The sequence below is a fragment of the Larimichthys crocea genome, chromosome VI, assembly GCF_000972845.2.
Source record: "Larimichthys crocea isolate SSNF chromosome VI, L_crocea_2.0, whole genome shotgun sequence".
Lineage (NCBI taxonomy): Eukaryota > Metazoa > Chordata > Actinopteri > Sciaenidae > Larimichthys > Larimichthys crocea.
This window is the reverse complement of record NC_040016.1, coordinates 6,958,028-6,985,134: the sequence shown is the minus strand read 5'-3', so window position 1 is coordinate 6,985,134 and position 27,107 is coordinate 6,958,028. Positions and strand designations below refer to the sequence as shown.

Genomic DNA, 27,107 nt, shown 5'->3' with positions numbered 1-27,107 from the left:
TTGGTTCCCAACAGAAATTATTACACTATTGACTATTGAGCTTCAAACAACTACATTTTGTACATTGTTTTCCCATCCCAAGCAGTAAAGTTATATTTCCATACCTTTTTCAGAGTCAAACCAACAACATATACTGAGGACAAAGGAAACAGTGGACAGGCACAATGGACATGTGATACCACTGATACCAGATGAAACATACCTATCTGTTAGGTTGAGGGATGTCCTACTTCCGGCTCCCCAGGTTCCTGCACCCCTCTCTTCCTTCTCATGCATCTCAGTTTTGACAAACCTAGAACTGGAGGGCACGCTCATCTGGAGGGGCAGGGACTCCATGCTGCGGTGCATGCCAGACAGCTTGGGGTAGAGCAGCGGTGATCCACTCAGACTCAGGCTGTCACTGGTATAGGAGCCGGGGGAATCGATATGGAGCACAGGCGCCGGGCTGGGGGTGAGGCGGGCAGAGGTGTGGGAACCAGCCAAGTCTTGTAGCTTGGAATATGGGGGGACTTTGGGCGGGAGGTCCTGGATGGTCACACAGGAATCAAGACTGTTGGAGTTGACTTTGTCCAAGAGAGCCAAGTTGGGAGTGCGACCCAGAGACTTAGTGTTCAGCATCCTAGAGATCAGGGACAAAAGAAGATGTTATAAAAATAGGAGGAATCCCTGAGACATGATATTCAAAACAACTCATTATATATAATTATGAAATTTGCAATTATAGTTGTATGACAAGTCTTCCCTGGACCAATGCACGTACATGATTTGTATTCTGTTGAGTTCTTTTTCTAACTCGCTAGCAATGTATATCCAGGCAGATAATTGGGGGTTGAGATTTATACCGCTAAATTTCAACAGCAACATTAATCTAAAGGGGAAAAAAATATTGACCACCCTGTTTTTGGTAGAAAGTAGCTCCATTAAAAACTGTTCATAGCGAGCTCTGTGGATTATTTAGAGGAAGTGTGGAAAGAGATATTGCTGTTGAATTTATTAAGATGTCAATTTTCAATCATGTACTTTCATTGTGCTGTGGTGGTGGTGGTGATGATGGTGGTGTCTTGGGGAGCAGTAAATTCCTGAGCATAATAAACCAGTTACTGTACCTGCATGGCTAGAAACCACCAGAAAATAAAAATAAAAAACAGGGAAAAGAAACACCCCTAGTCAGTCTGGTCAGATGTGTATTTTTTATGATTTGGGTGAACCAACCATTTAAAGTAATATTTAAATGAGACACCTTGGTGTGGTGGGTGAGGACAGTTCAGGGTATTTGCTGCTGCTGGTCCGTCTCAGGCCGTGTAGTTTCATAGCTGACTCTCCCGTGGACTGAGTCTCTTCTCCCTTCAGAGAACCACAGTCTATGTCAGCACCCACAGCCTTGGCTTTGGCTCTCTCCTTCTCCTTCTCTCGGTCAGTCTGGTTCACTGGGCCTGTGCTTGTTCGATTAGCGCTTTTACTGCTGCAGCTACTAGGCTCTTTAACTCTGGGGCCTGTGGATGCCATGGGCACAGGTTTCAGACTCAACAGACTGGGGTCAATGGTACCGCTGACAAGCCGAGGTGCAGGGCGACCAATCACACTGAGCGTGCTCGATTTGGCCGGTCGAGGCAGGCTGCGGTACTGTATGCTGTTTCGGGCATTTGGCCCCAGGAAGCTCTGCTCACTGCTGGCATCAAAACTGTTCTTTCGACCTGAGGGCGTTCCTCCTCCCACAGGCTTCACAGGGATACCGGATGACTTGGGGGTTTTCCCCACAGTAGCGGAGCCACTGGAGATGGTGGCTCCCCCTGCTGTCATAACAGTGGCGGTACCGGTGGCTGTTGGTGGTTTCTTGTAGCCAAAGGAGGCTCCAGCAGTGGGTTTAACTAAACCTGACGGGGGCTTGCGGTGCTCTCCATGATGATGATCCCTGCCAGCATCTGAACGAGATCGCTGTAGACCAGCAGTTTTGATGGAAATCTTGGATTTGTCCAGTGGCCTCTCACTTTTAGGTGCTATATAAACAGAGAAATTGTACAGATGAATAACAACATTATGGCAATTTTAATAACAATTATATGGAACAGCAAGAGTGTTTGGGCTGCTCCGTTTGCTCTGTAGACCCTGACTTGAATACGCTTCTTCAGAGAGACTGGATGGGTTGACAGGACAGTAAAACTAGTAAACCTGGGCAGACAAAAATTACAACAACCACATTTAATGGACAGAAACTGAAATGGATAATTAGCACTGTCATCCTCATTTGTCACTAATGAGACACCTTCACATGAAAGTAAATGTACATGTCATTCCAGCCATTACAGCTGAGATAAAACATAAGCAAGAAACATCTGTATTTACTTTGAGAGCTTTCATGTGCCCATAATGTTGAATGTGACTCACCAACTGACTGACTTAAAAGGGCCTAATGCAAAATTCCACATAACATAACCAAGTGATACAATCAGTCATCAAAATCTGATCTACATGAATCATTAGAGTAAAGCATAGCACAGGAGAACTAGTACATACTGTAGGTGGAGATTGAAGGATCCATTAAAAGATAAAGGTCAAAGGGTAACATTAGGCATTCTCTAAGCCTTAAATGCATCCACCAAGAGATTTCTTTCCCTCTTACAAACCATACAACCAGATCTTACCTACTTGTGTTTAAAGTTGAGGAAATTAAAACAAAATAATTGTTAGTATTAGAAATCCATTTTAACATAATTATGTTAAAAAACATTTAATTATGGTTTGTTTTGTAGGGGATTAAATCCTTGTAGAGGCATTGTTGCAGAGGCAGACACTGTGTCTCTGCAGACAGATAATAACAGAAACATGGCTCTAACCTTTAAACTGAGATTTTTTGTTTTCAATGAATTGGATTTCATGGTGCATTTTTCCCCCTTTAGTATACTGTGCTGTGCTACAAAATCAAAACCTGGCTCACGCTTTTGACACCAACCAGATATTTGCCTTGGCTGCGCTACAAACAGCCTCTGTTTTACATTTGGATTCAGCATACAAAAAAGAGATAATGGATGTCATAAATTTCAGTTAAAACAAGTTAACAGCAGTGATGCACCAAATTCCTATTGAAGACGAACAGGAGCTGCTGAGATCAAAACATAGAGATGAAAAATTAGATCTCACCTGCAACTTTCAATGTGCTCTGAGAAGTATGGGTGATGGGGGAAGTCACGCCTACAGGAGGATTACGACCTTTCTTGAAACTGCCTGGTTGACCCAAACTTTGAGGCTTCTTCAGCTCTCCTTTCCCCCCTGAATCTTCACTGAGACTTGGAGGCTTCTTTCTCCACTTGCTTGGGGCCTCTGTCTTGAGACTCCCCGTGTCATAACTGCAACTATTGAGCTTGTGGCTGGCTTTACCATCCTCGCTGTACCAAGAAAGTCCACTTTCCACCAGGGAGCGCTTCTCCGCATCAGTGCGGAGCTGGAGAGAGAGAGGAAGGGAAGAGGCACAGTGTGGGGAACCATCAGTCATGGTCTGTGTTATCTATGGAATTGACTGTTCGCTGCAATCTTTGTCTCATCTCAGCTGCATTCCAGTGGGTAGGAGGGAGAGACAAACTGATATGCCCCGAGCGGATTAAAGAAAACCACAGAGGAAGACAAAGGAAGGAAAACAAAAAACAAACAAAAAAATGCTTGTGGATTTTAACACTCTGAGAGATAAAACCAAACATTAAAGAATAATAGACAATATGTAAGATGAGAACCTAAGCCTTTATTTTTGTGATGTACTCTGCAGTGGACCAAAAAAAAAGACAGCTACACTGTAATAGAAAAACTATCATGCGGTGCTTTGAGGGGGTGGTACTGAGGACAAAATTGGGCATGCTGTTTCTTGGCACCCTCTTAATGTGCTGTTGAGCGACAGATGGCTCATTGAGTGGCACTAATGTTTATTCCTTCCCAGTGGGCATTATATAAGTAAGCAAAAAGACAAAATGTTTACCTGTGGACAAGGTAAAAAGTGAACACGAAACAAGTTTAATCAAATCCCCCTCTAGGCATGTTTTAAGGTATGTACGTAAATACAGCAATGGGCACACAAGCAAAGGAGGCTAGAGTCAGAACCGGGTCACTGAAAGGACAGTTGTACATGAGGAGCCCACTCTACCAGTTGAGCCACCCCTATTTATATAGTAACAGTATTTTCCTTGTCCACTTGTATGGTAAATGACCATCGTACTCTTGCACACAGTATTGAACCACGATTGGCTTAGATGTCACAAAGTCATACTCATACGTGCATGTCTTGCAGAGAAGCTTTCTACCTACAGCAATAGAACCTGAAAGCAGCCCTTAAATGTTGAGGTCTGCACATCATTCTGCACAGTGACGCTCAAACATTCAAGTGAAGTAACAGTAAGCATATTTTTGAGCAAAGAGGGGATTTAAGGCTCAGTGGAACTACCGGAAGTTTATATGCAACTTTCTAAAGAGTACAAACAGAGATCTGCCATCACAAAGATTTATTGCACTGTGGCAGATTGTATTTCTCTTTAGTTTCATTTTAATGACAGAGGTAAGGTCTGTGGTGTCTTTTTGTGGCCTTGTCAAAACAAAGGAGACAATACAAAATAAATCACAGAGGGAAGCATTGCGAATGCTTCAAGTGAAGGCTTGCACCGCTTTTATAAAAGAAAAATACAAGATAAACGAGAGCAAAACAGTGTCACAGACTGTTGAGTATAGTATTTCAGCTCACCATAACAGAAGAGTTGCGTCTGGATCCCAGGGGTGTGCTCGGGAGGGAGTTAAGGGAGGAGCTGGCGTTGAACTCCTCTGAACTGAGGTTTTCCGAGCCATCGCCATCGCCATCGCTGAGCCCACTGCTGATGGAGCTGCTCTCGTCCCAACTGAAACAAGACAGGATGACCCATCAGCATAAAACTTGCTGTTGTCAAGTAAATGTACAAAGCTGCAGAAATCTGTTAAAAGGGACACAATGCTGGCAGCAACAGTGATAAGCCCATCTGTGTGCAGTAAGCTGTCTCTGGAGGTGGCTACATGCTCAAACAAGCAGGTAATTCCAACATGGCGCAGCTGCTTTGATTCAACCAGTACATCAGAGCTCCAGACCATATGTTGACCAAGAGTGCTTCAAGAGTGGATCTTTAACTTTGAATGAAATAAAGTATGATTTTTTTTAACAGTCTATCATAAACATAATCATAATGTCCATGTTCCAGAGCTTTTTAAGTTTTATTTTGTGGTCTGTCATATAACTTTGATTTTAAGCACTTAAATAACAGCTATTTGGCTTACTGGCAAGACCCAACATACATAATGGTGGCTGTAACTAATTTATTTTGATGAATCCAAAATCTGCAACAATTTGTCTAAATATCCTGTTTGAACCATTAATGTACTGTATTATCATCAAAATATAAATGTGTTCTTCATAAAAATTGGATCGTTTTTCAAAGTTAACAAACTTCACAAATGTAAAAGAAGCTTTTAGCAAACCACCACAACTAATTTGGAAAACTTATAACGAGCAGTCATAATATAAAAATGGTCAGTTTGGAGTTTCGAGATTTTAAAAAAATATAGGCTTAACCATAATTGAATAAATCACCATGACAGCAAAGCTAGCAGTTTTTAAACAGGGGCCAAACACACTCCAATCTTCAACTGTAGCTTCAAGGAACGCTTTACAGGATGTGCAGATAAATCATGCTGAATATAAAGTATAAAGACTGACAGGTCAGGGTTTAGAAAGCAGTCTGGTATGCTCTAAAGAAGCAGGATGAGAGGAAATCACAGTGACAGGCTTCTAAACCCTCCCTGACCTTTCCCTCCACCCTACAATGAAGTCCTGCCTTGCCCTGAAACAGATGCTGCCAGATTGGCCCCTCGTGTGCGGACAGCAGGGGCAGCCCAGAAAAACTGCTCACTGGGCATCAGGTCTGTGAATGGATTCATATTTGAATACATTTAAAATGCAGATCACTGTGTAGAGTTCAACAAGAGGTACAGCCTCTCAGTCAAACAAAACATCACAGGAGGATAAAACAATCCAGAGTCTGAGGAGAGTTTAAAATTGAAGAGTAAACCATTTTTGTGCGCTTTAGAAGAGCAATAATGCCTTGTTGAATTTAAAAATGATATCTCCAGAGAGCTAAATGTGAGTCCAACTCAGATTTGTATAATTACGTTCCCCATCATTACTACTGGCAACCACAGGTGGTAATCAAATTTATGTTGGCGCAACAAAAATGTGGCACAGTGGAAAAGGTAAATTAATAAGACTCTTTAAAAGCTGACTCACTGCTCGAGCTGAATCAGTTCTTTTCCCTTTCTTTTGCTTTCCCCACTGAGCTGAAAATGCTCTTTGTGGCTCTGGAGCCTGCAATTAACAGAGGCATGGAACATGGAATTGCATAGAAAAATACAGGGAGACAAAAATGGCCCATACACGTTCAGAATTGGATTTAATCACATGGCTGCAGTTGAGTTGTAGTTGCAGTTGTAAAACAGAGGATAAGCTTACTTTGCGTTGGTTTTTGAGCATTCTGGTGCATAAAAGCAACATTTTGCGGCGATAGATAAATGACCTCAGGGGGCCAAGTCTGACACGAGCGGTGAGGGAAAAAAAAATCTTAGATTAATGGTTGATTTGAGAATTTTGAAATGTTCTCACATACCATCAATAAGGAGAATAATTTTGATTTACATTAAGCCCAGATGTCCGTGGTATGTTTAAACAATACCACCTCTGTCAGGGGCGACAGAGGAGCCATGAATAACGCCTCAGGGATGTCAGCATAAGAAGAGGCAGGAGGGCTTGAGAGCTTGTTGATATTACAAGCCAAACTGTCTGCTCCCAGAGGTGAAATCCAGACAGGGAGAGGGGTGGGAGTACATGCATACTTCATTCATAGGGTGGCAATTAACTTTTTTGTTTTCTGTGGCACAACTCCAAAAATCCCTTGTGATTTGTGTGTCTGTGCTATTATTTGAGTTGGGTTGCTGTGAAAATGTTTTAATTTAAGAAGACTGAAGCATGATTGGTCCAGCGTACGAGACAATCACTGTCCAGACTTGGACCTGGATCTGACAGCATCACTAAAAACACACAAAGACCTCACTGCAAAGATATATGAACAATAAAAAAAAAGCATGACATTTTACTGAGAAATAAGGTGAGATTTATACTCTACCCTATCTTAGCTATATATATATATATAAACAGATGAAGTAGCACATATGAGAGGAATGCATCTTGCAGTCCTGGCACTTAATTTTCTGCATAAAAGGACAGCAAAAGACGAGGCTCCTGGGGTGCATGCCTTTGGCTGAGTGAGTGGTGAAGACATCCTCTATTATGCAGATAGCTGTGGTAGCAGCACCGCAGTGTCCTCCGAGGAAAAGATGTGTTTCCACAGATGTTATAATTCCCAGTGCCAAAACAGTACTTTGTTTTAAACACAATGCACGCTGCACTTTCCAACAATGGAAGAAGAAACTGGCAACTAACTCAAATCCACTGTATTGTGAGAGTATTCATGTTTAATTCCATTATTCAAGTAGGACACCAGCCCTGTTTAAGTATTGTTACTGTACTGCAAAGTGAGACACATGCAAGGTAAGGTTTAACATAATTTAAAGCCTCTAAAGGACAAACAGCCATTAATTGCAGCTATGCTTATTGTAGTTAGAGGGGAGATAAAGAAAGCCATTGTAGTCTCTTAGTAAAGCTTTCAGAAATGTGGAAACCGTAATGAAACATCAGCTTTACCTTGCTGTAAAGAGTAAACTCCTTTTAGCTCTCGGCGCCGACTGCAGAGGAGGCACTTTTCCGATTAAAACACGACCGCTCATTTGTGACCGTTTATCGCTAAGTACAACTTCCTTCAATTGTCTGTGAGATTCAAAATTCATATCCTCCGTGAAGCAAAAAAAAAAAAAAAGACCCCCCTTTTTTTTCTCCCATTCAGCGAGCAGAAAGAAACAGTCTGCTGCTGCTGCTGTGCAGGCAACACCCCCCTAACTCAACTATGAAAAAAAGGGAAAAGAAGCAGAGATGACGAGACCAGAGAGACCGGAGAGAGACCAGAGAGACCGGAGAGAGACCCCGATGTTCCTCTGTGAGATGATGATGATGATGACCGTGGGGTAACCATGGTAACCCCCGTTACTCTGCTGTGTACACGTTACTGATGCGAGTATTAGTATTCAGCCTGTTTACTTAAGTACTAATACCACACTGTAAAAAAAAAATATACTCCTGCACTATAAAAATATGGAGGTATAGTCAGCACATTGTACCTTGAAAGTTCTCAATACAAAATCATTACATTTCTATTGCTCATGCACCAATATAAAAGCAGGGCTTCACTCCTGTAGTTGGTTGAGGTGGTGGTAATTTTGAACTGCAACTAATTATTTTCATTTTTGGGTTGTTGTTTTTTTCACATCTTTCATCTGATCTTCTTCTTCTTCTTCTTCTGTGGTTTTCCCCTCTCTTTGTATTGATTCAGATGTTTACGATGTTTCCCCCCTTCTTTTTATTTCAAAAAGCATATAATGGTTAGGTACATTAGGTAAACAAACCAAGCAAATAAAGGGAAAACACCATGTCATTTCAGTGTAGGAATGATTATTTTCATTATGGATTATTTTCTCCATTATTCATTGATTGATTGATTTATCAAGAGCACACCACACGTTAAAATTATGAAAATAAAGTTAATCAATTAAAATAATTACAAAGTACAAGCAGCAAATGACTTAGCAATTATATTATTATATTAATAATTATGTAATTATATTATATTATTATATACAGCAATTATATGTATGTATATATATATAGGAAAGGGAATTGTATTAGATTTTATAAGATTCTATTTGTAACTAAACCTTTCTTTAAGTTAAAGGTCCAGTGTGTGGGATTTAGTGCCACCTAGCAGTGAAGTTACAGATTGCAACCAAATGAATACTCTCCCATGCTTCATTCTCTCCTTCCAAGCATAAGGAACTCTAGCTGCGAAATTTACATCAAAAACAAAAGGCCATATCTAGATCAGTGTTTGGTTTGTCTGTTCTGGGCTACTGTAGAAAAATGGGCGTTCAACATGGCGGACTCCATGGAAGAGGGCACGCTCTCACTGTAGATCTAGGCTAGGCTCATTTTGATACAACAAAAACACAACAATATTTTCAGGTGAAAATTAGACTAATGAAAACATACTAGTGGATATTGTATTCCATTCCTGCCAATAGAGACTACTAAATCTTAAACCTTTAAGCACACCCAATTAGCCAAGCTATGAAGAAAAACCTAAAAATCAGGTTTTCTGGCCAAAACTGGAGTAAGAATAGTTGGCCTATAGGTTTATAACTAAAATATGAAAAAATGTAAATCTTATAACTGCCAATTGTCAACCAAGGCCACAGAAGAGAAAGAGCGAGAGTCCATTTAAGGGGGTAGCTTTCTAGTTTGAAAATCGACCCAGATAACATCATTAAGGTTGGCTAAAATGTAACAGAAAGCCTACATTACAAACTGAAGGCATGGGGTAATGAAGCAGACATTTAGGATGCACAGAGAGTTGAATGAAAGATACTACTGAGCTACATAAAGAGAAATGTATCCATCATGGTTGGAACTTGACCCGTATTAAGGAGTAAACGTCAGGATATCTCCCCCTCTGCTGCTTCGATTTTGAGCATTCCCATATCCTGTGAGTCCCCACACAAAGAGAAGATTCTGTATTTCTCAAGCTAGTGTATCATATTTTACTACTGTATGGTGTAGTATTAATGTAGCCAATTAGCTTAGCTTATAGAGTACCTGTCATTGGGCGTACTACAAGCGGTGTTAGTGAGATGGACTCTTTTATGACCTTGTCGCAATATAGGAAAAATATTGATAATGTAAAAACAATGACAGCCTGCTGCTTGTAAATGAGTGTGCACTCTTGAGAAGCGTAAATAAGCCTAATTTACAAAGCAGTATTCCAATGGTAAGCCTATGTTCTTCTGGGTCTGCTTTTCCAGTTAAGCCATAATAATTGAGCAGATATTAGTATATATTATATTAAGTCGGTTTTTCTGTGAGTGCTGAATGGTGCCTATTGTTTGAATATCAGTGACTCTGTGTTTTATACACAGATTTCAGTATAAACAAACTCAACAAATCGTCTTAGTGATTTCTCAAGTGAGTCTTGAAAGTGAGTTTGAATCACTGTCAGGGTTTTAAACTGACTCCTGAAGGACAAATAAACCTTTCTAGAGTCAGACTTTCTTTGACATTAAAGTGATAATTACCACAAGGAACATTCTTAAAAATAAACCGTGATCCATCTTCATTCATTACCCTCTAGGGCTTAAACTGGAAAAACTCAGTCCAAGGTAGGGCCTGAATCACTGCGAGTGCGACCACAAAACCCGCAGATGACACGGGGACCTCCAGTGAGGCATGAGTAGCCTTGGAAAACCTCCCTCCCCCTCTCTCATTAGCAGTGGAACGGTCTCACGGGGATGATCTCACCAGCTCTGTAAACTACTCCAGGTGGTAAAGGCTCTGTGGGCCAAAGGAGGTCCCACACCCTGTCCACATCTTAAGACCAAGCCGTCTACTGTAAGTCTTATATTTAGTTCAACACGTAGCGACAAAAGATCGTACGTGACCAAACGACACGTATCTGTGCTCATTTCATTTCGCAGGAGATTCATTACAAAGCCGATAAAGCAAATTGGAGGGAATGACCGAAGCGCTTTAATATTTCAAACTCAGAACTTATTGACCCTCATGATGTATTACAGTTTTGAGGCTCTCTCTCTCTGTTTTTCCACATCAGGCCACATTTCGTAATATAAATACAGAGTCATCCTAAATGGAATTTAAAATGATTGTGGTTTTACTTTTTGTTGAAATTAAACAACTGTTTTGCTGTCAGCCTGTGTGTGTGTGTGTGTGGTGTGTGTGTGTGTGTGTACCAGACATACAGGCATTCCTCAAACTATATAACAGAAAAAGATGTCGGTTCGATAAAAGATTGTTGTGTCTGCATCTACCTTTTGATACTGTCAATCTGATCGCCATCTGAAAAAAGAACTGCTCTTCTCAGCATGTTGGCCTTTTTGTTTATGCTTGAATACCTGCCGGTTACTTCGTTTTCTAATAGCAAAACAAAACCTCGGATCATGCCTAGCATGATGAGTGATATAAATTGTTTACGGCACAAAAAAACAGAACTGCATTTTTTTGCGTCTCCTGTTTATCTCAGCCAGGCCACACAGCTGCTAAACAAGCAGTCATCTAAAAAGCCTCGAAGTCATGTTTGCACAGTACAGTAACAGCTGTCCTGCACTGATAACCAAACGGCTCATGTCAGAAACATGTTTGCTAAGGTGGAAGGTCGTTGGGCGTCATTGCCAACAATGGGTTTGGGTTATTTACAAACTGTAAAAATAAGGATTCGACCCATCTGTGAGAGGTAGCACCATGCGGACCTTTTCACTGAGGTTTTACCATTTCCATGATCTGACCTTTACTGTTGTGGCTTTTGATCTATCAGTGCTGTCTGCCTCTGGCACATCAAACTGTGGTGCAATATGTGAGCCTAGAAATTTATTTTAAAATATATTGGAGGGAATAACAGACAGAGACATGCAACATCAAGCTCTCTAATAGGGCTGTCTAAATGCAAATTGGCAGTTATAGGAAATTAAATTAGGGACATCATAACAAGCATTTCCTACAACGAGCCAGGGCAAACATTTTTATTTCTTCTTTTCTTTCTTTATATCTTTTTTTTTTTACAATTGACAAATATATGTTGCATGGCCAAAAGTATCTGGACATATGAGCAAAAAAAACGGTGGATATTCATATCATGCTACAATGTAACAGTCTCCACTCTTCTGGGAAGACTTCCCACAAGAGTTTGGAATCTTCTGCAGGGATTTGCTCCCATTCATCCACAAGAGCATTAGCAAGACTGGGCACTGACGTTAGACGATAAGGCCTGGCGCTTTCAAAGCTTGTTGTTCCAGTTTATCCCAAAAGGTGTTGAATGAGGATTGAGGTCAAGCAATCTGTGCAGGCCAGTAAAGTCTTGGAAAATACTTTCTTTATGGACCTTGCTTTGTGCACAGGGCCACTGTGACTACAAGTGTGTCTAAAATACATCATTAAGATTTATCTTAACTTTAACTATTGGCTTAACCAAAAGCATAAAGAACAATCTTATGGATATAAATGTGGAAAGACAAGCATAGTTTACAATCAATCAGAAAACATACATCCTGGGCAGGGAAACTTAGAGGAGATTCTAAAATAATACAGTAAACCTGGATGCATTTGAACTGCTGTTATTAAGCTCCACAGCTGGTGCCATGACATTAGCTTTCCAGCAGGAGGCACAATGAGTCTAGCTGTGCCTCTTATGGCAGCAGTTTAATGTACCATGCTCTGTAACTGTATCAAAGAAGCCACCACTTTATTTTTTTCATTTAGAAAAAGAAAAAAAGAAAAAAATAGAACTTCAGTGGGTTTTAAATCCTTTGATGCAAAGAAAGAGCAGACTTCTCTGCACTCTGTGCGTTCAGTCCAGTGGAACGATGTGGGAAACTACTTCAGAAAGACAGAATCACAGGAAAACACTGTGTTCAGTGATTTATGTCTGTTTAAATATCATTTATTCAAAGGGACTACAGATGAAAAAAACATGTGAGCTTTACTTCAGCAGAGCTCTGATTATCCTAGTGCCTAATTTTGATCTGTACTGAGCTTGACCATAGCTAGGCAAATAGGATTGGACTGCCTTCATCGCACGGCAGTGGTATATCAATGTAGTAAATGGGTCTGAGATGCATCAGTGACTGCGTCTGGGACTGTAGCCGGCCGACCCATCTCCACACAGCCCCAGAAAATGGACTTGTCTGATTATTGGACTGGAAAATGAATGTACAGTCTCCATCAACCTCAGATAGGAAACTTCCCTCCACAGATGTAGCCACAATACAGCTGATGCACACTTCATCCTGAGACCCACAGTCTCATGTGGTGCCACATTTACAGCCTGTCTGGAATACACTCTGCTGTTTGGGTATTACAAAGTTGTATTGTTTCATGATGTGGTCTGCTTTTATCTCAGCGTCACTAAGATAAATTCATATCAACTTGATTGATATGGCACTTAAAACTGAACTTGGACTGACTCTGTTTGCTGTCTCAGTAAAGCAGATTCATTATCAACAAAGATTTGAAGCAAAGCCAAATCTGACATAAACCTGCAAATTATGACGTAATCTGAACAAACCAGACTTCATTAGCCACACTTGAGGGAGATAATCTGACGTTCTTGTTCCAACTTCAAACAAACTAAGTGATGAATGGAGAATGATGGATTACCAGGTACCATGTGATTCACGTTTATTCTCTCACATGTAATACTTTAATTCAAAGTGGTATCATATTTTCCACCTGGAGGTGGGGGGTATTCAAACTGTACCCCCAGACGACCACACGTAGACATCATATAGGGATGAATCATACTCCCTGGGGTGCTGCTGTAATGGTCCATTATACACGTGGCTGAAGATGCTGGTGAAGGTGGAGGCGTGTTTGGTGTTGGGTGGGCCTCCTAGATGGAGTATTTAACTGACCGTTGTTGAGGAATGAGAGCTCCATATTGACCCCAGATGTGTTTGAGCTGCTGACTGTGGGATCCTGTGTGTGTGTGTACTGTATGTCTGGATAACAGTAACACATAGCAGGATGTGATTCTCTCTGCTCTTTATTGTTGATTTTCCCTCAGCTATTTCAAAACATATGCAAATGACAAATAAACTCAGCTTAAAGAAAAGCATTTCAAAGTGATCAGCATATGGCTGTGCATGTGTTATATTCAGAGGCAAGAAAACAACATCCCTTCTCACAGAGCCACAACCCAGAACGGACTGACCCCAAGCGGTGACCTCACTAAACTGTAATCCCAACAGCGCCTGCAGAGAACCAGAGCTGAGCGGCCAAAGCCCAATTTTTTTGTAGATGGGTTTAAGTGGGTCAGAAAAACGTGTAAGGCTTACATAGTTGAGGAAGCACTCAGTGACTATGGAGAATTCCAACACGGGCAGGAAAGGGAAATTCAGTGCAGGCTGCTGGGGGCACAGATCCAAGATCAGATGACTGCATCAAACCCTTTGTGCATTACAGAATGTGTTTGTCGATACACATAGTTTCCATGAGTGAGGCTGTAAAGTATTCAATGTTTAGAAAACTATAAACCCCCACTTTCATACTGTATATGCAAAGATTTGAACAGATCCACTCATGAGCATGGGCAAAGCTTTCTTCAGGTTACCATGGAAATGACATTGCCAGAGGCGCAAACTAAGCCAAGGGCTTATCTACAGTATACAGTAATGTAAGGCAAAGAGAGCAATGACATGCATATAAATGTGTAATTTTGGTTAGTGACATGTTTTCTTTTCAAGGAATTAAATATTGTTGTTCTTTTTGTGTCAGTCATACAGTATTCCATATCAGATTTCTGGAAAAAAATAGCTTGAATGAAATCATTTTCCACAATCAGTGCTACTGGAAATCCTGGAAATACATGGACCCAAATGGAAATACAAACAATATCTCTGTAATAGCTAGACAGCTCTCCCCCACAGTGGCAATTACAAAACAATGTAATTAGGTGGTTAGCCCTCCATCCTCACACCATTCTGTCTGTTATGTGTCTTTGTCACTCTGTTTCTCGCTTTCTGTCTGCGTTTCTCTTTCTCACATACAAACCAACAGTCGACGCACACATGCACATCCTCCACACCGTTCAGCAGCTATCACACTGACACACAAGGCAACCCATCAGTGGGTCAGTGGAAGACGGTTGCCATGGCAGCACATCCCGAGCCATGTTGCCGCATGATCAGAGGTGTGATGCTGCTGAACCAGCCCCCTTTTCTCTGCTCTGCATTGCTGCCTCTATGCTGCTATATAGAATCACAAAATGGTACAGTCCAGATCCCTAGATATCCACACACTCCCCCCAACCCCTCTGTTACCTTGTAAGGTGAAGGAAAAGCAAATTTTATCCATCTGTATTATGACTTTTTTACACAATACATATTCTATATGCTTCATCTATGATGAAACTGTGACTTGTCCTGTGCCATGTGTGAGGTAATGAACAGCATATGGTGCTGTCATTAAATCTAATAAATGTACCAGATGTAAATCCATCCAAAAATCCATCTGTGCCGCAGAAGAGATGTGTTTCCATAATTATACTCTACTCAATTATACACATTCTCTCTATTTATATATATACAGTATCTATCTATTTCATCTAACAGAGTAAAGGGTAAATTTCTTATTATTATTATATTTTATGATATCTACATTTCTTTTGCACAACAGACATGATGCAGTACTAGGTTGACATTACTAGCTTGACAGTTCATACATTAAAGCTGCTTTAATTTATATATTTTTTTCATTAACAATAGATCAAATGACAATGTGTCATGTGAAAAGGGTTGCTCAAAATGAGAAACTCACAGAAAATTTCCACCTGACTGCATTTCCCAACAGCTCTACAGAGCGTTTTAGCGTCTTTCAGTTAATTGTTTTGGTATTATACCCTACATTATTATTATTATCATTACTGTTGAAGTTCAGAAGCTGTTTTAATAAAAAAAAGCTCCAATGAAGCCACTGGACACTACCTGCTTGGCTACATAATGGAGTATTGAGATAACCAAGCCAAGTTAGTAAAGACTAAAACATGACAAGGAACACGACTCCAAGTAAATGGTAATGTTGTTGTACAAACTGTGTAAAAACTGTTTGCTAATACTTAAGTTCAAATATCAACACGATATTGATTGGTTTACAACAAGTTGTGCTGCCCCCAAGTGGTCATAAAGATGGAAGAGCAGCAGTAGGTCTGAGCTTCGTTACTGCCAACCAGTGAGGGTTTATGATGGTATGGTATGTGAAGGATAGTGTTTAGCTCCTTTAGGTATCACAAGTCTCATTCTAGTTCCTCAGCTTTAAGAGAGGGTGATGAAAGGAACAAAAGCATGCTGTGAAACAAAAGCTAGCCTAAGGCGGGCCATTAGCTTCCTATGAGGCACTGCAGTCATCACTAGGTCTTTATTGCAGCTAAGTACCTTTCGCTGCTTCTCTCCTCAGTCAGCCAAAGAGTTTGGAGCCAAACCAAATGCTGAAAGATATTTGCCTGCTTTTTTCTTTTATTGAGCTCGTCTAATTTAAGGTTTTTGAACTGTTAATCTGCCAAGATAATGCGTAAATCTGTCAGATACAATAACCATGTTCAAGCAGATGGGCCTCCTGTGTTCAAATTCACATGTTCTGTTACAAACATTAAGATTGCATATATCCCATCAAATAAATGACGTTATGGAAAAAATAAGTAACTTTCTCGGTGAACATCTGTATTAGACATAAAACGCTAACCTGTGCTTACATACACTACAGCTGAGTGCCTGCAAAACATCAACTATAATTGACTGAACCACTAAAATGACACTGAATGCTGAATAGTCGGCATTATTTATATACCAGATATGGAAAAACCAACCATACACCAGCAATATAATGTGATTACTGCTCTACTCGTAAACCAGTGTTTTAAATATGGCTTGCAATAGGATGATATCATATGAGTTATGGTTAAACTTTGCCAATATGGTGTGAAGAACGTGACCGCAGGAAACAGTTATGATTCTTGCCGCGGTCAGACGTGGTCAAGGCTAAATCAGAAGCCATCTAAACACTCCTGGGACATGAAACACAGTTACTCACTCAGTGAGGAAGTGGTACCCAGTCTCCTAAATTTTAGTGAAATGAGCAAAAACTCTTGTTACATGACACATAAGCCAACATTTCAAGCAGACGCAGTGTCTACTGAGGGCAAAATGGGAAATTATGAATAAGTCTAATATTACACTGTACATAATTATGGTAATTTTAGTTGTAACTAAAAGTATTTCCACATCTGATTTGAGAGCAGTTTGAAATGTACTGAATGACCATAAAAATAGCAACCACTGTACATAAAACAATCACATAGAACAGTCCTATAATAACACATACTTCCTTTGAGTTATTGTGTCAGAGGGAGTAGTTGATTTGATTTTTGAGACTATACTTTGTAGTGTTGTTGTACGGGATTGTATTTTACTGTATATCAATAAGGTGGATCAATAATTAGAAACAAATTCCAATTTAATATGACTTCAAAGAAAATCCTCAAAATTGACCAGCATTAACACAAAAAACAGCTATTTTGAAGCTGCATTAATCAATATTTTTTGTTGTTTGTTTAGTTTTTGAGCCCATTTTAGCTCATTGAAGGGAGGAAGGAAATCTTTTATGTAGTTAATTTTATTTGTCAGAATACCCACCTGTAAAATGATCTCTAATTTTATAGTGAAATGAAATGTTTGATGAAACTACTGTTTTTTTGGAAACCCATGACGGTTTGAACACTTTGTATCAACACACAAATATATAGGAAAATGCAGTGCCAGCAACCTGTAATAGATGAATGCAGTGCCAGCAGCCTGTAATAGATGAATGATGATGGTTTTCTAGAGACAGGCAGGATATTAATGCTTCATAAAACAGGGTTCTTGAATCCTGTTTTCCTTAAACTGGGACAAACCAGATTATCATTAAGCTGGGTGTTGCTGTAGAGAAGCGACTATCCCTCCCTGGTGGAAAGATGGAGCTCATGAGGAGATTTGGGTTGTATGTGGTATCAGATTATTGATGAGGCAGACACACAGTAGCAGTGATTACTGTCAGCGAGTACACATTCAGTCTCAGATAGACAGTGCTGTCTGGTGTGGGTTAATCAATATCCATTAGACATCAAGCAAAGTGCTATAAATCCATCTGTTGATAAACACCATGCATTGTTGTCTTATTATTTCAACAGTAGGAATGTCTTTTTCCAGACTGATTTAAACATTATTTATTGGTCTTATACATTCGTTATATATTTAAAACTGCAACAGTATGATTGACTGACAGTCAGTTAATTATACTGGGGCTAATGCCAGATCAACAGAATGTATGTGAACGTGAATGTAAAACGGTGCCTTTAGTGAAAGGGAACAGAAATTGCACCTCTTCATACAGTCGATTACCAGTTGGTTTCCATGGTAACGCAGGAGGAGCCTGATCCTTTTTCAAGAGCTGGTAGCTAATGGCTCTCCATGAGATAAACTGTGAATGTGTGGCAAGGGGGTGTACAGTAAAAATGCAAATGTATCACTGGGCACAGGATACAGTAAGAAGAAAATTGGAGCGTGTGCTTCTGCGTGTGCTTCAAAAACTGGATTAGCAAGTTATCTACACCAAAGGTTGTCGGATTTTACGAGGCAGGATTAATTCTTGATATAGAGAACATCAGCATTCCTGCAAGAACCAATGCAATCACACACCAGCAAAGCATACAAATCAGAGGGGTTTCCACAGAGTTTCATCTTCCGAGTATAAGCATGCAACCCACTCAAGGTCAGAGAGAAAATAGCACCCAGTATTTCCATATATTGAGGCGTTTTGGCAGCCACATTAACCTATTATTACTCTCTGTGATAACACACAGGAAAAGACAGAGCATGTCAGTATTCACACCCACCCTCACAATCCTCTTGGTATAACTAGTAATAATCTACTTTAGGGAGCAGCTCTACCCATTAGGATGTCTCACAGTCACCTTGAAAGGATGTTCAGGGATTGTTGACATTGGTGGCCTAACTCTGAGCATGATGAAGCATTTTTAAAAATAGTTATATAAAATGATTAGCATCTTTGGTGCCTGTGGTGTTGCAAAGCTGAGGTGAACCCCCACACTAACCTCTCACAAAAATTTGAACCACAGCGAGGGACAAGACAAAAATACAGAGCAGATTTAAATGGATTTCGAGTGCATGGATGGTACTGCGAGGAATATGACATAATCCCTGTTTAATCCTAACCTTAATAGGGTTCTGCTGTCTGACATTTTTCACCTACCTCCTAACAAAATGCCAAACTTTTACACATGGAGCTAGGTGTCTATTTTTGTTGAATACCAAGCTACTTTTTGTCAAACCATGCCACCGTTCTGATTAGCCTGAGTTTCAAATTTTCCAAAACTTGAATTGACCCATTTGCATGTCACACTTTCTCAACTTTGCTCTAATTTTTACTCATCTAAAATGTGTCTCATCTCATTTCCATCTCCTTCCTGCACTGTGTAGTAAGAATGTGACCTGGCTAGCCTCATGAGCGCTCCAGAGGCTGAGCTTAAATCCCACTGCATGTGCAACAGCGATAACACTGCTAAACCACACTAGAGAACTGTCCTGGATTCTTTCTCTCCCCCTCTTTCCCTGACTCTCACTGTCAGCTGTCAAGGAGTGGAAGTTAGATAAAGACACGCAAAGAATGCGAGAGGGCGGAGAGGAAGGTGAAGCAGAAGTAGAAAAAAAAAGAAGAGAGAGGTGGTGAAGAAGACGAAGGTGAAGAAGGTGGTAAATAAGAAAAATAGAGGAAATTAGGAAAGGACACGTGAGGGATGTGAGAGGGTAGAGAGCAAGGTGAAGCAGAAGAAGAAAAGGAAGATGGAGGTGGTGAAGAAAAAGAACACCTTCTTATTCTTCACCACCTCCATCTTCCTCTTCATATTCTTCCCATAAAGAATATGAAGGGGATATGAATATATGAATATGAAGAATGGTGAATAAGAAGGAGAAGGTGAGTAATAACAAAAAGACGATGCTGGTGAATAAAAAGAAGAAGAGAGGGAATTAGCTAAAGGGTGTAAGAGGACAGAGGTGAAGATGAAGCAGAAAATGAAGGTGGTGAAGAAGAACAAGAAGAAGCAAATGATGGAAGAAAGTAAAGCACTGTCACATCTTTTATCTAAACTGTTGCTTCTGTATCTGGTGACGTGATCCTCAAAAGCTTCACAGTATCTACTAGTCAGAGGCAAGGGAGCATTTATTGTGTGACTGAACACTTGATGGGTTTTTTATTTTAATTCTCTCCTCAGTGAAAAACATCTAAAATCAGTCTTTCAGCAGCCTCTGAAAATATCATGGGTACTTTGAGTGTATCTGCAGAGTTTGGTGATGAAAGCTTTTTAATAGACCTGCCAAGTGCAAAACATCTGACATCACCACAGAAACAGAAATCAATCATCATCAATCCACAATCCATGATGTTGGCATGAAAAGTTTTCTTCATCAAAGTTTTTGCACCACAGTTGATGTCCTAATTAAATAGAGAAATGTCCAGCAGTTACAACATGAGGCCTGTGAGTAAACTATAATTTAACAAAAACTGACCTTTTCAAAGTGAAAGGACAAACCAGCATGTAGCCATCTGCAGGCACTGATTGGTCCACGTTGTCATGGTAACAAGAGGTTCAAACCCATGCTTATCTTACCCGTTTGCCAGGTTGTCGTCATCATCATCCGGCAAGCTCTTTCCTAGAAGGTCACTGTCACTCAGGTAACCAGACTTGAGGTCGGTGTCATCCACGTCCAACCCTTCGATGAGCTCAATGCGAGATGTGCTGGTGAGGCGGCTGGAGCAGCGAGCTGGCATTGTATGTGCCGTATACTGGGAGCCAGTCTTACTTCCCTGGTATCCTCCACCTGTGGAGGACGGGGCATCGCCCGCTTGAAGACGTGGGCTTGACTGGCCATGGCGCCAGGAGAGAGGCGATGAGCGGTTGGACATGCTGGATATGCTGCGAGCGTTGGTGTCATCGCTGTCATAGCCCACATTACTGCTGTCCAGGCAGCTAGAAAGATGGAGGGAGGATATATACTTGAAGCATTTAGCTGTCAGTCTTTCCCAGAAGACTCAGAATATCAACATATCAGCAACAGTTATAAGGATGAGACCAGAGCACCCAACAAAACAGTGTCCTTTCTCTGTCAAATGTCCTTCAAAAGAAACCCAGAGTGGCACTGAGTGGCTGTTGACCCAGATACGGCATTTGTGCCGCATTGTCTTTAGAGACTAAAACTAAAAATGTGGCCTCTCAGAAGCCAAAGACAAAGGGAAGGATGACCTGATATCTCCTTGTTAATAGAGCACTCAGTATCTCTCTGTCTGGTTCTCATAACAATACAGTCATACACTCCAAGGACTTTTCTTTGCATGACCATACCCCCAAAAATGCTGTTGAAAATACAGGACACCTCTTTCCATTTTTCTGTAGAGAATATCTAAGTTTTCCTCTTCACTCATATGTGGGTCAGGGTTAGAAATGTCCTCGAAATGGCTTCTGTGTCTGACGATTACATAACCGAATGCACCAACTCACCCAAATAAATATTGCAATGGTTACAGCCATGAGAGTATTTTTATCCACTGTTGATGGATAATTCATCAATATGGAGGCTAACTGGTGCCACTCCAACACTGGAACTGACTAAGATGTTTTGTCATTGAGTTTTTTAGTGATAGGTATCCATCATTATCCATCAAGATAACTACTATACTGTTGAGAATTACAAGCAATTTCTCAAGCAGCCATTAACAAGACCGGTGTCAACAAATTTCTGTTTTAGGTCAGCAGATACAGAACCACTACCTTTTCAGTAGCTTACACCGTTATTATGGCTAATGTGTTAGCAACCAACTGTGCAATTACTCATTTAGCAGACAGAGCAGAGAGACAGCAGCAGTGGTATATATTTTAATAATAGTAGCTTTAGCCTAAGTTTAACAGTTTACTGGCTTCATAGTTATGATAATAAGTTAGTGTCAGCCATTTGATGCTGGGCCGTTTTTTTTTTATTTATAACTTTATATTTTATTGGTATTTCACAACAAATACATGCAGATCTTTATACAAATATATTCTCTCATACTGTATATCTTACGTATGCATGTAGAAATCGTAATGAAGAACAAACAAACAAAAAAGGAACAATAAAGGTGGGCCTATTAAGCTGGACGCCCAAAATCACCTATCTTAGCATCTGCAGAACTAAATGTTTACATCTTGTATCCATTTCACCCAGTTTTTTTCATATAACTCTTCTTTCAGTTTATATGTCAACATTTCCATCCCTTGTATTTCTTTAACAATAGACAACCATTGCCCATTATTTGGTGCGGGCCGGTAGTTTTAATGTGGTTTATCTGTGCTTTTGTGCAGTAAATGGTTAATGAGAGCAGACTTACAGTGCTAATACGTGGGTGTAAAATGAAAATAGTGAGCTAAAAGAGCTCTAAAAAATTGGGTTATAATTTTCTATGATATCAGCGAGTGAGTGACCCTTTCAAATTATGCAGGAAATTGATTCTCTGCTGATATAAAAAACACTCACTGCAGGTTTAAAGAGATATAGGAAGAATCATGGTACACAGAATATTACAACCCAACTTAAAGTTCCAAACGAACAAAGACCTGTCCTCTAGCAGAGTCTTGTTGTTGCAACAAATTAATGCCTGTGAGAGCCAAACAGAGATTCCTAGAATGAAGTCATGATCATGAAACAGAGAGGGGATATTTAAGAAGGATGGAAGCCAGATGTGAACCAGATGGCAACTCTCCAAGCGTCCACAGCACTGAACTGTTTACACATGATTGCGTTATGTATCGATCCAACAAGTTATCCATCGCTTGTTCACATGAGAGTGTTTCTTTCCAGTCTTTCCAGTGGCGCAGGAGACAGGATTATGAAACAATATAACATTCTATAATGTGAATATACTGCACTCACCTATGGCTAAGCTGTGAGCCCCTCAGACTCGACATTGTATCCTCCAGGTTCTGGCGGAGGTCAAGGACATTTTGCACGGTCCGCTTCCTCTGGGATTCAGGGTCTGTGGGTCAGTCATGCAGAATAAAAGGTTACAAAACATTTAGTGTCAAAATAAAGACTCAGATTCAAGCTTCATGCAAGACAGTTCATGCATGCACACGCATAAACATTTTTGCCTCCACATGGATGTGTTCTGTCTTAGATTATTTGCATTTGGACTGATGTGACAGGTGTCTTCCTTGTAAACACACGGCCAACGTATGTTCACATCATTAGGCAGACAAATTTCACTCCATGGGCTCACTAACCATGGAAACCTCCGCTCTACCCCCCTCTTCTGCACTGACATGGTGCATCCTGAAAATGAAATCTTGAAAGGTTGCCTGTAACTTAGCTTGCCCACCAGGGGGGTGTATTCTGACATTTGCGCTACACCAGTATCTCTTTTAAGAAACAGTTGTTTTTTTTGTTTTTTTGTTTTTTGTTTGTCATTCCGTTGAAGTTGTAAGGCTCACAATAAGCTGAAGTGCACCCAGAAGGATTTTCACTGTAGCTCAGCTTATTTGGACAATGTAAAGTGTCCAGTATGTGAGCCATGACCGTGTCAAATCAATATTGCACTACAATCCGTGGCATTGTTGTGTTAGCTGTAACAAATGAGAGACACTTAAAAACAGAAGGAGATGGGGATTTCTACTGCAGTGTGGAGGCAAAAACCCTGAGGGAGAAAGAAATTAACATTCAATGCATTAACTGAAGTAGCTGGAGGAAAGGCGAGGATGTCAGATACGTCTGCTGCTTTCATAAGAAGGTGTTGAACCATTCAGCACGGTGTGATAAGGGCTGAGTGTGCGCTTCAATATGACATTTAGGCACACATTTTGATAGATTAGCTGGTTTCAGTGGCATAGACACCAAATGCACTCAATTTATAGGCTCAGTGAAAAAACAAGTCATTTTCCGGTAAAGTGTGTGTGATTTTGGCCGTGATTCTGTGATAGGTGTCATCCACAGTTTTTGTCAGCAACTTTCTGTCTCGGAAGGAGCGCCATGTTCTGCTCAAAGCAATGAAAACATCCAGTCAACTTATCTTTCTAACTTCTCAAAGTGTGGATTGATGCCAACAACATAAATGAGTCATAAAGATCAAATCTGGTAAACCTGTTTCTATTTTTTTTTCAGCTCATCTCAGCATTCTTTCTTTTTTGAATTTCTTATCTGTACAGTTAGTTTCCAGACATGCTTGCCATTAGCCTATAATCCATTATTAAACAGTACTGATTTGTTTTTGTTTTTACCATATGGTGGCATATATAATCATTGCTTTGCGTTGAGTTAACAGACAAGTAAAAAACTGAGGTTTAATGTGTAAAGAATACATACATACTTGGATAGGCATAGACTTCCTGTGGTCCCAAAGTAATAAGTTTAGTTTAGTTTGTTTGGCATTATGAAAAAGAAGGAATAGAATAACACTTATTTCCATTGCGGTCCTTGATATAAAGAATAAAAGATGAGGAAGTGTAGGAATAAATCTTTTAGTCTCATCACATCTACAAACCCTGCTAACCGCATTGTAATTCTTGGGATACTGCTAATTTACTTTGTGATGAATTCCTGGGAATATACTCAAATAGGAATCCTGGAGAGCACATGTATAAATCACATCTGTTTTGAGTATATACTGTATGCACTGTGCAGTGAATGACAGTCCTCTGGCAGCCTGCATTGCAGTGAAGTCTACAATACAGAGAAGGAAAACCAGGACAGAATACTGAAGCAGATAAGAATCGGGAAAGACCTATGAATGATGCAGCACAGGAAGTGCTCCATACTGGCAGGCTAAAGCACGGCCAAATTAATTTGAGTATTGTTAAAGGTCCCTAGTGATTAACCTTACAAACACGGCTAAATCAACATTCAAGGTGATTTGTGTTGCACTATTTCACTGAGACATTAGTATCATTTGCTTTCAAATTTCCATAAACAAACAGGCGAGAGGACTGACAGTCTTCATCAGAATCTACAGTTTATTTTACAGCCTGTGTCACTGGAGGTTGCTTTTCTTCTACCTCAAATGAGCCTAGAGCTTTCCAGAGTTTCTCACAATGGCACTACTGATGGAAAATAACTCCAGTAAAAAGAAATATACTCGCAATGATGTCAGAAAGAGTTAGAAAGTGGGCAATCACTTTTTTGGGGGAGCCACATAGATTGCTCATAGTGAACAGCTGTGGTTAGAATCATCTGTTTTCAAAAGAAATCTTTCATGCGATACTTGGCCTGCAAATCCATTGCTTATGTGTTCACTGTAAACTCATGTTGCTGCTAATACTTTTGTTAAAATGGAAGAATCAAATGCCATTAATACATATTCAAAGAGTACACAATCATGAGACCATGAGGCCATTTTCATAGCAAAAATGTTACCTTTACCTGTACTGGGTCAACATTTTGTGACCCCTGCCTTCTCCATAGCTTGTAATAATCTGTGACCATTGCTTCGTTCATACACCCACAGCTCCTACATAGCTGTAGGCCATTGCTACATTCGAGATCTTGCATGAAAGATCACATATAATTAGAATGAAATGAGGTTTGCTCATCCCCTTTCTGTCTACAAGAGATTTTTTCCAGGAGTACTGCTGTCTCCACTACTCTAATCTCCTTTATGAATATATATCTATCATACTAATGACCTAGGATCTATTTGTCACAGACCATTCATCATTTTTAAAATAATTCCATGAAGCTGATTTGAGGTTAGTCTATTTTTATCTATTGAACAGCAGAGTGCTGATGAGCTGAGGAGGAAGTTAAACAGAAGCTGAAAGTATTTTGTTTCATAAGATTGATAAACCACAAAATAAAGCATGAGAATTCAATTTGATTTACATATCTGGATGGAAGCAGGCTTGTCTTGTGATGAGGGAGTGGTATGCGATGTTTCCGTACTGGAGGACAGCCACGGTGCACAAACTTACATGGCGAGTTTATTAAATGAGGCCATAAACTAAGTTCACCATTCTTGATGTCATATTAGTAAACAAAGAGACCCTCTATGTTCAGAAATAAAAGCATCCTTTCAGCGAGCTTATAATAAGATATGGTGCAGAAGTAGAGCACAACATCAAGCATTAATTCAGCCTTGAATGAACCACAGGCTATGAACAAAAAGTTCTATTTACAGTAACAAGGATGTCGACTGTACATGTACTGTAGTAGGACATGGAAAAAAAAGGTTCAGTATAATACAGAAGTGTTCAGATAATGCTGCCGTGAATGCAAAACATTAATATTACATTAATTTGCTGATCAATTTAAGTCAATAATTAGTGTTGTGATAGTTCTCTGCCTTTCCATCACCATGTTTTGTTCCTCATTGGTGGCTGTTTTTCCTTCCATGGGCACAAAGCACTTGGCTCGTGTCAAATTCCCGCATGGGATTATCATCTTGAATGATGATGAATAATTCATAAGATAGTAAACTCCATTTTCGAGGAATAATGACTTTTAATTGATTTGGAAATGACATGGCGGTCAATGCGTTACATTGAGGAGAAAAGACGTATCAGCCTGAGGCATTGTGCTGCAGATTTTATGCAATTAGATTACCGTAATAAAGCAGACATGGGCGTGGTGCTGGATTATACAGAGCTGAAATTTTGGTTGTAGTTTCACACTCAAACACATATCATGATGCTCTGCTGCAATCCATGATATCCTTGTTTTTGTTTAAGTTCTTGGTTGGCTTTAAGTGTGACTAACATGAGTGACAGTTGTCCATATGAGCTAATGAGGCGTGGATAACAGATTAAATCACCACAGATATGTTTATTAGGATGCCACAGAGAACATGCTCTCCTGATGGAATGATTAAATAATACATGAAATGCTTGTTGATGACATGCTTGAACCAGATTTGAGGGAGATTTTACGAATGTGAATGTAGTGTGTATCCCAAATTTTAACCATAATTCGAGTAATCCTGCAAAATAAATCAATGAATTAATCCTTGTTTCCATCCAATACCATCATGCGAACATTGGTTCAATTGGTTCAGTATTGTTGGTTCACCGCGTAAAGAGTAGGTGGCATCAATTCTCCCGTTTAAAAAACCAGAGGAAGTGGGCGCAACAAGATGACGTGATTTAAAGAGCACCAGTCGAACCTCAACCGATGAAAAACAATGCAGAAAAGCAGATGGGAATATGACATTTCTGTTTGTTTTGTGTAATAATGTAAGGGGAGTTACATCAGATTTGTATGGAGCGATCATTGATGTATTCTAGAGCCATGGGAGCGATGAGGAGACTGTTGACTGA

At 40.1% G+C, this 27,107-nt stretch overlaps 1 protein-coding gene across 11 annotated transcripts in view; it reads right to left on the bottom strand.

Moving 5' to 3' along the window:
* The window catches only part of nav1b (neuron navigator 1b), a 67,250-nt gene that overhangs the window by 15,995 nt on the left and 24,148 nt on the right, over positions 1-27,107 (bottom strand). For 10 of the 11 annotated variants that reach the window (XM_027279087.1, XM_027279081.1, XM_027279084.1 and 7 more), the window contains 6 exons: positions 22,741-22,843; positions 20,445-20,804; positions 4,721-4,871; positions 3,139-3,439; positions 1,241-1,997; positions 203-619 (listed from right to left, as the gene is read on the bottom strand). In XM_027279087.1, coding sequence (XP_027134888.1) covers positions 203-619; positions 1,241-1,997; positions 3,139-3,439; positions 4,721-4,871; positions 20,445-20,804; positions 22,741-22,843 — 2,089 coding nt within the window. Of the gene's footprint in view, positions 1-202; positions 620-1,240; positions 1,998-3,138; positions 3,440-4,720; positions 4,872-7,756; positions 8,087-20,444; positions 20,805-22,740; positions 22,844-27,107 lie in introns of those variants that run through there. The other variant, XM_027279091.1, reaches the window with a different exon arrangement.